The following is a 16,730-nucleotide window of genomic DNA, read 5'->3' as shown; positions in this document are numbered from 1 at the left end:
CGTGGTCTACCCCATGAGCTCAGGTAAGCACGAAAATAATTTGAAAGTTATATAAGAGAAAACCTAAGTCCTTCGTCTTTTAAGATATTTTTATTTAATTTTTTTTAACTCTGGCTTCAGGTGTGGACGACAATACTGATGTCGTTGAACTTGACGAGAACGCGATTGAAGAAACACCAACTGTGGCCCACTCACTTTCCTGGTCGTGGGAGGACCCGACGAAAGAAGAAGACGGATCCCCGGAGAGCATTTCCCGCCACACAGAAGCTGAGTGCTCCTTCTTCAGCAGGAGGAGGAGAAAGAAGAGGAGAGTGAGAGCTCCCATATGGCAGCCCCGTTTTCCGGGAGAAAAGCCATGCAACCTAAAACAGATAATTCACACGAGGGAACAATCAGTGGAGGCGTTGCTTTCTCTTCCGCCGGTAACATCGTTGATTTCGCCTTCTCCTTATCCAAAACCACACATTAACAGTTCCGCAGACTTGTATTTTAACGTACTGCCCAACAACAACCACGACCCAGAGGTCGACCGGGCTTACGGCTTTGGGGCCGAGCCCCTTATGCTAAACGATTGGGTGCACAGTCTCGCTACGACCCAGGCACAGAGCATTATGGACAGCACCCAGGGCAAAACTACTGTCTTTGCCGTTTGATCAAATGTAAATGATGCTTTGTACTGAATAGAAAAGTGAAAGCTAATATGCTGATCATTATAAGCAAACGTTTCAAACACTGCTGTGCTCATCATCAGTGCTGTGAACTGACGGACTGAGTTGCGACTGAGCGTCCACAAAAGCGTTCGTATAATAATTACCACATTTGCTTTGGCATTTCTGTATTGTGTAATCAAAGTTTTCAAACGATGGTTTTTATTGAGTTATTGGAAAACGCTATAACGCATTTGGTTTGTTATATTATCGTTGTGTCTTTTTCGGTTTTCGAGAAAACGTGAGACTGGAGTTGAGCCATGTTAGGCTTTTGTGGCAGCGCCTGTAACAACATAAAACTTATGATGTGTAACTTTCCCCTCCCAAAATACACTGACAGTGATCTGTATGTCAATGGTATCCAAGCAGACAAGGGATATTTGCCGAATATCCAAGCAGATAAGGGATATTTGCCGAATATCCAAGCAGACAAGGGATATTTGCCGAATATCCAAGCAGACAAGGTATATTTGCCGAATATCCAAGCAGACAAGGGATATTTGCCGAATATCCAAGCAGACAAGGTATATTTGCCGAATATCCAAGCAGACAAGGGATATTTGCCGACTGGCCGATGAGAAGTTTTATTGCAACCTTCGAGACAAATCGAAGGACATTTAGTAGCGATAGAAGGGTTGTGAATATACAAACACATATATGTATATACAAATAGGAACAAAGGACGGAACAGAATTCTGTAAGATCAGTGAGTCGATTAAAACCAAAGTTTTACATCGACTCGGAGAAAGGAACGTTTATTTTAGTGGATTTTTTAAACCGACAAGAATAAATAAATCACGGAACTTGGCACTGCAAAAAAACTACCAGTTTAAACACCACGAGAAAACGTACACAGCTATAAGCAGTCCCAACCTCTATTCATCTCCTAAAAAGACCCATTTGACAACACAAAATCTTGGCACGATTTTCAAGTAATAAGTGAAATGTCAAATTAACAGGTTAGGACTCGTGTTTGATGGTGAAAATTTTAAGCAATGGGGAAAAAGGGAAGGATAATAACGTCTAGCAGTCAGGGCATCTTAAATGAATTAATTACATGAAGAATGAGGTCCATATGATTGCGTACGGTATGTTTGGGAATTCGAAATGGCTTTTTTAAACAAGGAATGCAGCGTATTTGGGAAAAAGCACCAGCAAAAGAATGAACCAGCAGTCAACGCGAAATTTCTTAGATTAGAAAATATCGTAACCGTTTACAATACAGTTTATCGTGTTGCTTGTAGACTTCACAGATTTTAAAACATTCCGACACATGGACGATAAATAAAGTAAAAAAAAAAATACAAAGTAACTGAAATTATTTGTTCCGAACAACCGGTTTCGAATAAACTAAAACATCTCTTAAAGTAAAACCATGACGTTGTTAACCAGTACACAGGTCCTATATCTATTGCCGTTGTGCGTGTGCAGCTCTTAAAGCAGCGGCGAAACCGTGAAAAGTTCAACCCGCTAGAGAAGATATTTAGGAACATTGAGTCCAGATAACAGGGTGAGACCTCCGCCGTGATAGAAGGGATTCACGGCAGCGCACAGAGATTCGCTGAAACCATCGACTGTGTAAGTGTGGATGACCTCCTCATTCTTACAGTTGACGAATTTGATGATGCCTGAATGAAATGCGTGTTTTTTGGGTTGCACGGAATAGAAAAACCAGCAGAGCTAATATGCTAATCATTATAAAAAAACGTTTCGAACGCTGCTGTGCTCATTAACTAGCTAACTAAGTTGCAAGACAAATGTAGGTGCGAAAAACTTGGGAGTGATTTACGCGGCATACAAAAGCCAGAGCTAATATGCTAATCATTATAAGCAAACGTTTCGAACGCTGCTGTGGTCATTGTCAGTGCCGAGAACATGGGCGCCTAACTCGATTCATGGTTTCTCGGTGCCCATGCCATTTTATTTCTTTGTATATCGTTTACCCGCATATAGTTGCTTTTTCTTGCAAAAATAAACACGATTTGATTTGATTTGTACTAACTAAGCGTCCCAAAAAATGGATGCAGAGACAAGTATAACTATACAGGACTGCACTATCACTTGACACCAGCTAGCAGCTATTTGGAGGCCGTGTCCGCCTATTGGTTTAATATCACTGTTGATGACAAATTCGTAGGCGAAGGCACACTTATTATGAATGCACTCGGTCACAAATCTTGATGCTCTATATATGTGATGCAGCAACATTACGTTATTTTGGGTTAGAAATACCAGTGATGGAGCTTGATTTATACAAAACCATGTACACTAATGGTCTACGTCATGCGTACCTGCATCGTAATCCAGAAATATCCCGACCCGTCTCAGGTATTGTCGAGGGTCGCTTAACTTGGGTGTCACGACGCACGCTTCACCAGCGCTGCGCACCTATAAGTAGATTAGGTTGACGTTTCGCCAGCTATGAATATAAGATTAATTAAAACATAATACGTTAGGCAGCAACACAATCTTAGGTTGATAACATTTGCATTAATCTTTTTTTCTGGCACAAATAAACGTACATATTTATTCACCGACGTTTCGTTCGTAAAAGTTTAATTAAAATGCAAGAATTCTTGTACAATCATTACAGATTAGCTAAAAAACAATATGCTTGGCAGCAACAGCAACACATTATATTGGGTTGATAGTATTTTGCATTACAATAACTAATAACTAAGGAGCAAGGTCGTACAAAGCCACACCAAGATGGAAACAATGGCCATCTGCATGCAGCTCACAAAATTAAAACAAGATTTCAATTATTATTCAGTGAAGCCTATATGCATGTACCTTGTACTCAAACTTGGACGCATTGTAATGCAGTATCCATGACGACTCGTTGCTACCCAACCAACTGTTTCTGGGTATGTTCCGCGATGCAACTCCGACCGCCCATCCGTCACGGTTGACAGCCACCTCCCAGTAGTGTCTGTGGAACATGATTTGTGAACTCAAATATTAAAAAAATTGGGATCTTAACCGTAGACTGCAGATGCTGGCCTGGCGATCACTGTACGTTCCACAATGGTTATATGCACACAAAGCACTAGTTGTAAAAAGATGACCAGTCTGACTTTTTTGCAACTGGTAGGAGTTCTTTTTATCCTTAGTCCATTTACTTTGCTGATGTTCAGATGTTTTTAAAAATCATTTTATTCCAATGTTGTTTGCTATGAAAGGACCGATGCAAAATATACACCCCTTCCCCCCAAGAAAAGCCAGACTGGTCCTTCTTTAAAGCTAAATATATTTGATGTTTCAAAGTAACATAAGTATGAAGTCATTCAATCCGTATACTTTTACACAGTGGCATAACAAAGCGTCAAACATATTTTTTTTTCTGCAATCATGCTAAAATGATTCAGATATGAAGTGTTTTTTCTTAAAGAAAAACCTCTAAATTAACCATGTTGTATGCAACGCTAATTCCGGGCCGGCTTTCTTTACCAGGTGAATTTAACTGTTCTCTCGTCGCCGTCCACACTTGTATTTCACAATTTGTATTGAATATTTTGCTGATGCTGACGTAGCGAAAGTAAAACGAGTTGGATTAAATTACCCTACAGCGATAACTATATCGTTCAGCAGCTTCATACGATTCTAAAGTCCTACCTTCCCGAGTAAAAGGAGATGTTTCCAAGGACGTTCAGAGCAAAGGTGAAGCGGGAAGGTGACTTCGGACTCGACGTAGCGCACTGGTCTTCCCCAGGATAGAATACCGTGTTCGCATCGGAGGAAATCTTCAGTTTCGAGTGCGCAGTGCTCGCGTCAAAGGTAAACTTGGCAGGGGCTGTAAAAAGATTACGAAAATGATTTTTTTATGTAAATACCTTTATGTTTATTTATTTTTTATGCTGTTTTGTCACATGGAAAAACTCTAGTCATTAATAAGTTATTCTGGGAATCATTCTACCATAATCACGAAAACATTTAATCCCAAGTTAAAATCAGCTCGGTATTAAAGACAAATATATTCCACTTTAAAAAAGCATTCTTAGTGTCCACAAAGAATAATACTAGCAAAATAGATTTGTCTTAAATACCAAGCTGACTGATTTTAACCCATGAATAAATGTTTCTGTGATCATAGCAAACAGTAGGGGACTTGACAATAGGTGAGTGGTGTTGAATAAGCTTTATGTTTCAAAGGAAATTGAATATTTTCCAGATCAATTATCAATGCTTTTGTTTGTTTTAATTAAACGTCCGCAAATTTTGCTTGGATGTAACACCAGTATCTAGTCATACATAAAAACAAGGAAATGAACGCATGCAGATAGTGTAAGCTCGTACAGGCTTCTTATCCTGCTTTAGCTTTATCCATGCTGAATTAAACAAAACCTGCTTTAATGTGTTTGCAAATGAGCCATAATAATCATTGTGAGCGGCAGACAGCAGTGGTGGGATTCAAATTTTTTGTCAGCCGGTTCTATCACAAAAGTCATATTTCTCAGCTGGTTCTGTTACAAAAAGTTTTGACAGTAACCAGTGATGCTAACCGGTTCGCTGATCTCATAAAGTTTCGTGAGACGGTTCTACAGAACCGATACGAACCCGCTGAATTCCACCGCTGCCTATAAGGTTTCATTAGTGCTGTCCTAATGTATATTTTAAATTCCAAAACAGTTTCAATACCAGGGAGAGTTCGGAAACATGCCACCTCGCTCCAATTCTCTTTCGCGTCTTCACCAAACTTGACTTTTACCGATATTTTGCAGTTCCGTGGAAGATCGGTTAAAGTGTGTTGCTGCCCGACGATTCCATCTTTTGCGCTGAGAATGTAAAGGAAAAAGTGGTTACTATAGGACTGACCTAGATTATTGTGCAATCGTGCAAGACAACTAATTGCGAGAATATGTAAATTTTACTCCAAGGGCATTATCAGTATTCTGAATACAACAAACATAAAACAAGTAAAAGCAATCAAACACGCACATCTAGACAAGGTGAAGGAGGAATGTATGTTAACTATCTACCATATCGCTGTGACTGCAAAGTACAGTTTAAGCCGCAAAGTGACATGTTTGGTTTGAGATATACATCACGCATACAGAACTACCAGCTGAAGGATAAAATATGTATCTGTATTTTGACTGATACGATCCAACCCAATATACAAATGTGTTTTTGTACGAAGCATTATTTTGTATGATAAAAAAAAAACTGAATGGATAAATTCTATGCTTGCATATAGATGCCTATGGAATTTTTTTCCCCGGGCTTTCGTGTAATATCAATATTTTTGATTCCGCCTAAAAGTTTACGCACCATTGAACAATGTTTCCTTTCTTGGGATACCACCAACGCAGATCGTAGCTGCCTTGTGGATGTTTATAGTGCCACCTAACGACAACGCTGTTGCTGGAAGCCTCGTCGTCAGGGTGCGCTGCTAAGACGACGGGTGCTTCCATCGCCGAATCTGCAACACATGTTTCCATTAGCTAAATCGGAAAAAAATCACTAAACCACTCTTATAGGCAATAAAAGCTTGTTATCTAGTTTTCCGATAAGTTATAAGAGAAAAAACAACGTTATTCATTTGTCGCTATTTTAATTTTTTTTGTTTATGTCGCGCCTAAAAAAACGCATTGTCTTAGTGATACTGACGATGGTTGCAGGCGAAATATGTATATTAGGAAAATTACCTAACGACGAATGACTTATTGCTAAATATGCGATAATCCACCATCTTTAGTAACCGAAAACGGAAAGCATTTTTTACGCTGTTGCTATGAATCACCTTTAAGCAGTGGTTCTTAACCGGTGGGAATCATAGGGTTGTAGGTGGGTAATTACTCGGCACCGAAATATACATAAGTTGTTGCAAGGGGAATGTTATATTCTGTATCACTGTGTGTCGTACGCTTGTTGGAATTTGGTCACGCAATGCGGTAAAAATGCAATAATTGAATTCTTATTTTTGATTTAAATGGAAGTGGGAAATAAGGATTCCGTTTAAACTAAAAATGGGAATTAAGAACCACTGTCGTAAAGGCGCGCGAGGCAGCACAACAGTGAGGGAAAATCCCTTTCTCCTAACCTAATCACTCGATATAACGCTGCCTCAATCAACAGAAATGCGATCAATATCAATAATACGCTCGGTCCAAATTAATTGGGCTCCCGACGCTTCGGCAGCTGGAGAAACACCGACACTTTTCATTTTCGCGCGCCGCGATCAATGCAGGATATTCAGTAGGAAATCTCACCTGCGTTGGGCGAAAAATCGATCTTTCTCATGAATCTTTCCAATGACTCAACGTGGATCCGAGCTTCCTTCGCACCCGGCTCTGGTGTTTCCGGGGTGGTAAGATCACAGGCGATGGTCAACCTAGTTCAAAAGACCGCACGGTGTCTGCATTAAAATCACTATCTATGCCACGATAACTATATGGATTATAAGCAGTGCTAAGAGTAAGCCGGAACGTTCTTACGCCTATAGAATTCTTCTTTTTACGCAGTTCCAGTACGAATTCAACGACTGGTGTGTCCCAAATAGTTTAGAGAAATTTAAATTTAGTAAATATGTTCAATTATCTAAGAAATCTCACCCATGCAAACACACAATGGTTTGTTTATTCCTTCAAACTGGCACGAATATCCTACACCCAGCTAACTTTCTTCATGGGACATACAGTACTAAAAAATGTCTTTTTTACCTGTGTTAAATGAAGTTGGAGGTGAAAAGCTTACAGCATGTGGTTAACGCTTAACGAGTGATACTTTCAAACTCACAAAATTGGCTCTACGACCATTCTGTTTTTCGTTTGCAAAGGAAAGATGTTTGTTGGAGTTCATAAGCAAATGCAATTAATAATTTCAATCATTTTTCTCTTCCGAAAGCGCGCAACTTTAATCAATAAAATTGCTGCATTATATTACGGGACGAGAAACAATGCACAGTGAACCCTATACATAATACATGAAATGAAAAGTTAACAACGGTTGTGAGCCGGCGACCTTTGGCATAAAGGCAAGTATCGAACGTTCAAGTACCGCTCGTTAAACGTTAACCACATGCTGTAGGTTTTTCACCTTTAAAACTTCATTTAACACTGACAAACAAGCTTGCTGGGTATTGGATATTCGTATAGTGACCGTATTGAAACCGTATAGTGGCACTTGCCTATGATTGAGTATATAGTCAGCCAGCACGTGCAGAACCCACCCTTAAAAATATGGTGTCCCAATAGGATGGTGTGTACACTGCGTGAATTGTCTTTCATGCGTGGCAGATGTATAATGTATTTTTATACGGTTGTATATTTAAACAAATACTATGTCCTTGATCAACTTTCAAACCACAATACAGTGTGAACATCTCCATATGTTACTTTAACATGCAATTGCTGCCAGATTGAGATAACTTTTACATGACTAGTCGGCTTTTATTCAGTTTGGCTGCGATGTAGTGTGACCGATAATATTAAGAGATATTCCAGCTATTATCGCATTGCATTACCAATGTAATGGGAAAATGGTTTCAAATCTTGGTATATGAAAGTAATTAGACGTTTCTTTATGCATTTGCAGAACGTTGGACGGTTTTCAGCAAGACAACGTAACGCGTTTACAATTAACTTTTGGGAACAGACGACAGCACCTCGTTAGGAATCGCTTGGGAATCGTGACGCATGGTTGAAACCAAGTCGATGACCCTAATTAACTTCAAGGTCAAGTTAATTGGTTTGTGAGTTAACCGACCCAGCGGATACAATCTCTTTAGTTCGTAACGAGAGTTGATGCAGTCTTGCACGTAGATTCGTATGGAGTTTCGTAATCAGATGTATTACCTTTTTTCATTTATGTTAAAACCAAAAACATAACAAACAAGAAAAATGTGCATGACTAGGAAACTTGTCATTAGGGGGAAATTTAAAAAAACCTTTCAACTGCGTCACATTTTCTATTGCTGATGTACTCCATGTGTATCGTGATGATTTTCGGATCGTCAACAACACAAGCGCACATTAAATATTCATTTTGTCCTCATTGGGATTTATGAACTCCTGCACATTTTATCCGTTGCGGTCAAATTTCGCGTTGAAGTATTGCTGCCGTAAAGTTGAAAATAGAACAGTCCACAGTGGTTCGTCTCTGTTGTTCGGTACTCAGTATAGGGTACAAAATGGATCGACGTTGACCGAACGGTACCACAAAGTGGAAATTAGTGTGCCTGCTAGTGTAAAAGCTAGCACAGTGCCACTGTAAACAGCTGCACTGATGAGACCTTACAGGTCGAAATATGGCTTTTTTGCACATATATATATTTCATATATGAACAGTGCCAAGTTTTCATATTTTCTTTCGTAATGTTAAACGATAAAACACAGTCAAATTACGCATCAAAAATAGACTTGAATTGACGACGCACATCCACATAAGGGAACAACGTACAAAAATCCCCTGCAGTCCTAACAATTTAAGCTTCTATAGATTAGAGGCGAGATTTCTATAAGAGGCTTTTTTATTCAATATGTTACAAGTTACATTTACTTTGTTAAAAGTAATTAACCCTCCTAATTGGGAAAAACATACCAGACGGGTAACCAATACATCGACATTGACCGAAAGGTACCACAAAGAGGAAATATATGTGCGTGCTAGTGTAAAATCTCTAGCGCAGTGCCACGATGAACACTTCTATCTGTAATTGGCCGTTTGTACTTGTAGTACGTTTGTACCATCGCAAATATATTTGCAAATACACCCACCTTTGTTTCAGTTCTCTGACCGCGTTTTCCCGCATGCTCTCCTCAGATTCGTTCCGAAGTCGCTTGGCAAAGTTGAGCACTCCAGTTATGAGTTTCACGTTGCGCCGACACATATCCATTTTCTCCTTGTATTCTTCAACTGTGTCTGCGTTGCGTTTCTGCACAAAAAGTTTAACTTACTTGCTGCAGGTTTGCAGGCTTGGCAGCACAGGCATGCGCAGTGGGGCGATCCTTCTAATCATACCATTACATGAAATTACTGCGTTATTTGCTGCAGAGTTGAAATAAAAGGAAAATATTACCGAAACGATTGAATTTGCAGGAAAGAATTAACCATTGTGTTTTCGTTTATTAGGTTAAATAAACTAAATTTTAGTTTCTCTAAACTATTGGAGACATGCGAGGCGTTGAATTTTTACCGGAACGGCGTAATGACAAAATTTTCTTTCAGCGTTCCGAATTTCCTAAAGCATTTACTTGCTAGTAAGCATTGATTCGGCCTTTGAACACTTTGCAGTCAATAGTGTTGCCTTACGAGGTATGGAACGTATCTATCTACAGCAGTGGTTCCCAATCTTTTTTGTAACAAGGATCGCCCTTTATGTGAAATCTTTAGATCTGGGAAGCCCGACATAAAATTACCCGCAGCTCTTGGGTCGAACCAAGTTGCACGTCTCGTTAAATAAACAAATTGATGTGACGCAAAAGGTGAATTTAATCTGAAAGTTGTTTTTGCGTATTCACAAAACATTTTCTTCAAAGCAAACCGGACAGTTTTTCACGATTTTCATTTACCTAAAATTTGATTGTTCGGAAAATTAATGAAGCAAGATTTGACGCAGCAAGTCCGTCCATAGTCACACCAGGCTGCTCTGATGAGACCTTACAGGTCGAAAAAGGGCCCATCTGTCTGCAGCCCAAAAAATTTAATGTAAAACCAAATTGAAATCGTGGTGATTTCCTCCTCGAGTCGTTAGCGTTCCACAATTATCTCTTATGCTTGCGTAACCGCCGAAGGTGCGTCGCGCTATAGCGGCGAATGCGAAGGGGAAGAATGTCAAACAAAACGGTGTGGCGTGCGTCTAACGGACCTGTCCCATTGGCGAGGTATTTTTGGAAGGCGAATAAATAATTCATCGAGTTTTGCCATACCGCATGCCCACCGATTTGCAGGGTTACAGATTTCCCTTGTATTCGCGGGGCAATGATTCGCTGATGGGTTGTAAGTAACGCGGCCGTTGCCAAGGGCAGCGCACGGTAGAACAAGGCAATTTTACGCCGCTGTTCACCGGATAACATTCTCGATCAGGTAATAATTCCACCAAGCATTTTTGAAAATCAGGGATTTGACGCGAAATGCCCACGTTTAGCTAATCTCAGTGAGTTGTATACAGATGGCCACTGTTTCGACCTGTATAACAAGGTCTCATCATTGCAGCTTGGTGTGACTATGGACTTGCTTGCCAAACGGCCAGGCAAAGACTTAAACTTTGTGGTTACTATACATTCACCGTTGGGCACCAACCTAGGTGCATTTTTTCGGAGAAAACAAGGTGTTTAGTTAATCCTCCAAAATTAATGCACACGGACTATGAGCGTATATGTGTGCAATAAAACAATCTTTTGCCAAAGAACAAAAGTCCAAGCCAAGTTACGTAAAAATTAAAAAAATTGCGTTTTGTGAAACTCCCGACCAACATTCAATCGTGGAAGTGTTTTAGGGAAAACCACGTCAGAAGATCTTACTTTGAGTTTGTCACTCAGATCGACCTGACGCCGATGCAGAATAGAAATCAAATGCCCGATGTCCCGCTTAAGCTGTGTCTCCTGAACACTCGCTTCATTCTGAAAACAAAATTAGGTCGATGTAGGACAAATCGATTAAAGAAACAGGACTGAAAGGACCTCTTTGCAAAGCAGACGCGCAAATAAAACAAATAATGAAATGGTAAACATAAAAAACCTCTAGCTTGCGGCAAAATCAAAGCGTCTTATGGGTTGTGATTTGGGATCTCGTTTTGTTAAATTTTTGTGATTGACATGTGCATGGATGCCGCTGTACAAAATCAAATGCAGTCCCATGCATCAAAAAAACTTTGTAAATTCTATCGTTTGTGATGGGCCAAAACTTGATGCTCGAATAATTTTGTCCTGGGTGTTTTGGTTATGGGGATTTATAATTTACACATCAAGTAATATTTACCTGATGCAATGAATGATAAAAATGCAGTGCATTTAAGGGAATTGCGAACGTCAGAGATACTGGGCTTGCAACAAAGAAAAAGACCGTGCAACATGCGGTTACGGTAGACTAACATCACTGTTATTTTGAACTTATTCACCTCAAACCACCCCAGTATGTAATTCATCACATTGCTAATTAGATCTAGCCACAAAATTATACATTATGTACGAAGCTTACCTCTGCAGCCTTGAGCCCTTGCTGTAACGTTTCCAACTGGATTTGATTTTCTTTCATTTTAGATTCCAGTGCATTGATTTGATCTGTTGTGTATTCCCGAAAGACGCCGACCACTTGCAAGAAAAAGTCCTGCGATATATAAACAAGCCAATAATAATCTTGTCTCTGACGGCCAAGTGCCCGAAAAAATGACGGTAAATAATATTATTTCGGGATTCCAATACTCAAATCCAAGGATTTAGTTTACCAGCAATGGAAAATGAACATCTTGAACTTAGTGTTTCGTAAACGGTTTTCAAATTATATAATCTCCTTTTTAAGTCCTTTCTTAATTAGAATGGTAAAACGGTTTGCGTTCACGACTGCTCTAAGGGTTCATGTTCCGACTCCGAGTTCAAAATTATCGATCGATGGACGATTGTTCAAATCAAATTGCCTACGTTTTTACGCATGGGATGACATTACCAGGCCTTTAACGCTCGGACAGAAACGCCTGCTTCCATATGTGTATGTCAATGCATTATTTATTTGCAGGGATTCAATGTTGATGGACGCGACGCAGCCAATTCAGCACAGTCTGGGTAGTTCACGCAAAACGTCATTCACCGCTCTAATTAACATTGATGTCAGCACGTGTTGCTGAGTGCATCGGTTAGGGTACGTATTCCTCTGTACCTTGGACGCGGAACCCCTTGACTACAAAACGTGAGGCTATACAACCCACATCCAAAGCGGTTTACGATGATAATTTGCTCAAAAATCTGTTATGTCACAGCTGGACGTTTAATACTTTTTGTAGATTGCTTCCACGTGCTGCAACTAATATCAAGGCCTTAGGCTGCATTAAACTGACGGTAAGCCGTCGGGAGAACTTGACTTGATGAAAATAAATCCGTGTTTGTTGGAGGGCTTGGTGCATAGTTCTGTGATTTACGCTCGCGTTCGGATTAAACCCGCAGGTTGAGGTCGTACGAAGAAACCTCATAGTTCGTCATTCGTTTTCAACGAATTCAGTGGGAACGGGCGCATATCTTATCAACTTGTGACGGCCTTTGTGTTTACGGTAATATAAATTCCTTTCTATGATGTATCGGGGGTGGTATAAGCGCAGAAATAACCATAAAACGCGTCTTTCAAGTGAATAATAAGGAGAAATTAAAGATAACAAAAAATGAATCACATGGAAAATTATGGGAAAATTTAACTATATCGTCACAAAACTAGGCTACTTACGATATCGTGAAACGACTGGGTTACTCACGATATCGTGACAAAACTGGGTTACTCACAATATCGTCAGTGTTCGACGAAGTGCTCGGCTTCCTGGAATGTTCGAACCCTCCCTGGGTATCGCCTCCCGGGGTAGTCGAGTATCCCGAGTCATAACTCGAGTAAGCAGACTCGCTGGAACTCGCCGAGTCCCGGGGAAACGCGAACTCGGTGTAGTTGTAACTAGGATCCAGCATCTTTATGGACCGCGGCGAGAGCGGCGGGAGTTTCTTGAAGTAGGGACTGGAACAGGGGGAGGTTTTCGCCATGGTTGGCCTGGGCACGTCGAGGCCGTTTTGCGTGGATTCCGCGCTAACGGCGATGCTCAAACTCGTCCCAGCCTTGTTTTCCATTCTTGCCAAAAGAGATTTTTTCCTATGTGTGTTTCCAGAAACTGTACTTGTTTACCCTGCGTGTTGTTCTGTGAATACGCAAAAGTGTTACAGGCTATCGCATAGCAAGGCAGGATCGCCCACTGCGCAGTCCTTCCATACTTGGCCATATCACCTCTCGTATTTTGATCATAAGGTTTACTGGCATCGCAACCCAGGCATTGTAGCCAACTAAACATTACCCAGAAGTGTTGCAGGCTTTGCACAGCAAGGCAGGATCGCCCACTGCGCAGGCCTTTTATACTTGGCCATATCACCTCTCGTATTCCGTTTACAGACTGCAATGCCCGGGCGAAGCTTGTGCATCTTCTGTAAATCCACAAACTCACACTGCGGCTGACGTTTGATGCCTGTGGCGCTGCATCTACGGCGGCGTTGACAACAGAAATCACCTAAACTACGCCACTTACTAACTGTAAGCAGTACCCTCCGTAGGTGACGTAGCGTCCGACGCGCTAACAAAACTGAGTTTCTTTACTAAAAATCGGAATTAAAAAATGTATTTTCGGGTTCGATGGTACGCGTTTCCCCTTCAGCAAATAGAGTGCCAAGCAAGAAGCTTCTCGGTGCGCCTCATCGCCTGTTAGTCGACACAATGACGCTTTGTGTAAGTTTATTTATGTAACGCCAGTGCTTTTCACCCTCGAAGTAAATTGTTAAACGCTTTTCAACCTTTACATAAACTGTGAAGAAATTTTTCGCACTGCTAACTACACCTGCTGGAAAATAGCCGACAGTTTGTGCTTCGCCTATTCAAGTAACCCAGTTTCTTCCATACAAGTACTGCAATTTAACTCATAACTTGTCCATCAATCTGAAGAATCCAAGTATTTGTTTGCACCTGTGTTAGCGAAGATTTATAAAATTAGGTTTTTGTAAACGAGTATCTGCCGTATCATCGAATTCATCTGGATTTATGGGTAGACATGCGAACAACAAATAATCCATGATTCTCACACTACGATTTTTTCCGCCATCTCATTGGTCGAGAAGCTTTGCAAAAGGATTTTTCGTTTGTATGCACAGAAATCGCACTCCTTCGCAAATTTATTGTTTCGTGCTCGAATTTTCAAAAGACCGGCACTTTCAAATATATTCCCTCGCAATAACTGCTGATACACGTTCATTTTAACACTAGTGTAGTCTTTTTTCACTAGTGTTAAAAATATAACTGCTGATACACACTAGTGTGGTCTATTTTATAAATATGCTTTTGAAAGTTAAGCGTAATTGCACCATATAACAAAGCATTGTCTGGCAATTGTTTTCTATTCAAATGAAAAGAACATATCATTATCATTGCATGCTCCTCTCATAGCTTTTTTTACAAGGCAGGTATTTAGGATGCAAATATTTGCTAAAACATTTCGAATCCCTGACGACAGCACAATCTTACGACATCCGTCTGTACTACACCATTGACTCTTAGCATTACAACCCATATAGCGATGACAGGAGCAACCACAACAATTGAACAATTCTACAATTCATCCTATTGTCATAAAGCTATGACGCAAATTGGTATTCAAATAAAGCGGCTTGGTTACAACGCGCTGCCTCACTTTACCACCTAGACAGTGATTCGCGATTTCGTTTTGATAGCTCTCTAGTTAGTGTTTTTAATTGTTTCCAGTTTTAAGCCCTTTTCCTCTTGCTGTGCTACCGGCATCAATTGCAAAGCGTTCTCTTAAATAATGCAGCAACCGAAAAACAATAAGCTATTCACGGTGCGGTTTTATACGCACATGCTGACAAAACGGCAACTGCGCAGTTGCATGGTTTAACTTGAAAAACTGTATAGCTCAACAAAACCACACGGCCCTCTTGGCCAACTACTGTCTGTCATAACATAAGGGGACCAACTTTGGATTTGATGCTTTGATTGAATTCTTAAACCCTCGCATTATCGCTTGCCAATATTGCAAAAATCGATAAGAAGAATGTGCAGCGCTTCCCGCCGACGCGATGCCCTTCCTTTTCCTTTCCCCACAAGTCGAACAAGTGTGATCCACTGTAAACTTCATCAGTAGTTACAAACGTACATCTAGGTGTGTGCACTAATCAGGGCTAGCTAAACGACACAACCCATCGCATAATGGAATCTATTTTCGTTTGAGACTTATTGACAAAAGGCACTCGCAGTCTCTCGATGCGGTCGCTGAGTAACGACGTGTCCACATCACGTATTGCTCACTTGTGTGTGTGGTCCTGTGTTTGGACGGGTCTTCACGCTATTTCCCAGACGTTTGTGAAACATTATTGCTTTCTGTCAGTCGTCCGTGCCCCCAGACGAAGGTAGAAGTTGTGACTGCGCTTCGCTGTAACCACGGCTATAAACTTAGGTCAGGTACACTTAGCTCCAAGCCCGAGCCACAACGCTGGCGCGTTTGTGTTTACAGCGCAAATCACAACCGCCCAAATTAAATAGCAACCACTGCCTGAAACCTTAAAAGTGCCGCCTTCGGTTCGTATGTGACGAAACAAAGCAGCAACAGTTTTTTTCCTTCAAATGCGCCCGATGTTATCAACATCTCGAAGCACAGTTTGACCCCCGTTGCCGAAAAGTTCTGCGAGCAGTGCTTTGTTTAACTACCGAACGACACAGTGTAAACTATGTGTATTTGCGTTTCGTGCTTTGACAAACACGACACAACAATATTGTGGCCTGGATCTTATTCAGTACACAGTCCTACATTGCGGTACCCTGTTTGGCTCAATTCATTGTGGCCACCTGTTTTCGTTGCCCAGCGGCTAATCTGCGGTGCTGATGCTGAAATTCCTGTGGTTTCCTTTAACGCCTGTAGATTGTCCTTGGATATTTGCGACAATAGCAACACATATACCCTAGACATCTTGAAACCAAGCACACACTATGGTATATTGCTTGCAAACTGTTTCATACATAACGTTTTAGACCACAAAATGTAACCTTTCCAAATGTTTATAGTTTTACCTATAGGTCTAAACTTTTACTGCCGTGTGCCAACTAACTTAGTTGTTATAAGGAGTTTTACACTAAAGTCTGAGCAGTATTTGATCTCGACGATTCCTGAAAAGGCAATTTCAATTTACTAAATGGTTCCTCTTACAAAACATACTTGCTTTGAAGACCGATCGATTTGCCGTCGGATCGATTACTGCGACTGTAATCTTGCAAGCGTGCTGCAGTCAATTTCCTTCGCTTATGAACGGAATGTAAAAAGCGAGCGGCAAAACTTTATTA

At 40.7% G+C, this 16,730-nt stretch overlaps 1 protein-coding gene across 1 annotated transcript; it reads right to left on the bottom strand.

Annotated features, from left to right (window-relative positions):
• Positions 1-1,324: 1,324 nt before the first annotated feature.
• Positions 1,325-13,608, bottom strand: LOC145906066 (E3 ubiquitin-protein ligase Midline-1-like). Its single transcript, XM_082993445.1, has 11 exons — positions 13,136-13,608; positions 11,847-11,975; positions 11,171-11,269; positions 9,425-9,582; positions 6,920-7,041; positions 5,979-6,129; positions 5,346-5,482; positions 4,323-4,500; positions 3,501-3,639; positions 2,999-3,095; positions 1,325-2,335 (listed from the first exon to the last, which is right to left on the bottom strand). Exons 1-11 carry the CDS (start codon positions 13,466-13,468, stop codon positions 2,178-2,180), a joined length of 1,701 nt encoding a protein of 566 aa, XP_082849571.1. The 5' UTR covers positions 13,469-13,608; the 3' UTR covers positions 1,325-2,177.
• Positions 13,609-16,730: the final 3,122 nt, after the last annotated feature.

Source organism: Ascidia mentula, chromosome 6 (assembly GCF_947561715.1).
Source record: "Ascidia mentula chromosome 6, kaAscMent1.1, whole genome shotgun sequence".
Classification (NCBI taxonomy): Eukaryota; Metazoa; Chordata; class Ascidiacea; order Phlebobranchia; family Ascidiidae; genus Ascidia; species Ascidia mentula.
Note: the sequence above shows the minus strand (reverse complement) of the source record. Positions and strands in the feature narration are given on the sequence as shown.

Excerpts from the sequence above, each read along its gene's own strand:
- LOC145906066 (XM_082993445.1), bottom strand. The coding sequence starts at position 13,468 with ATGGAAAACAAGGCTGGGACGAGTTTGAGCATCGCCGTTAGCGCGGAA. Across the intron at positions 3,640-4,322 it reads ATCTCCTTTTACTCGGGAAG|ACACTACTGGGAGGTGGCTG; the intron begins GTAGGACTTTAG and ends CATGTTCCACAG. Across the intron at positions 2,336-2,998 it reads ATTTCTGGATTACGATGCAG|GCATCATCAAATTCGTCAAC; the intron begins GTACGCATGACG and ends CATTTCATTCAG.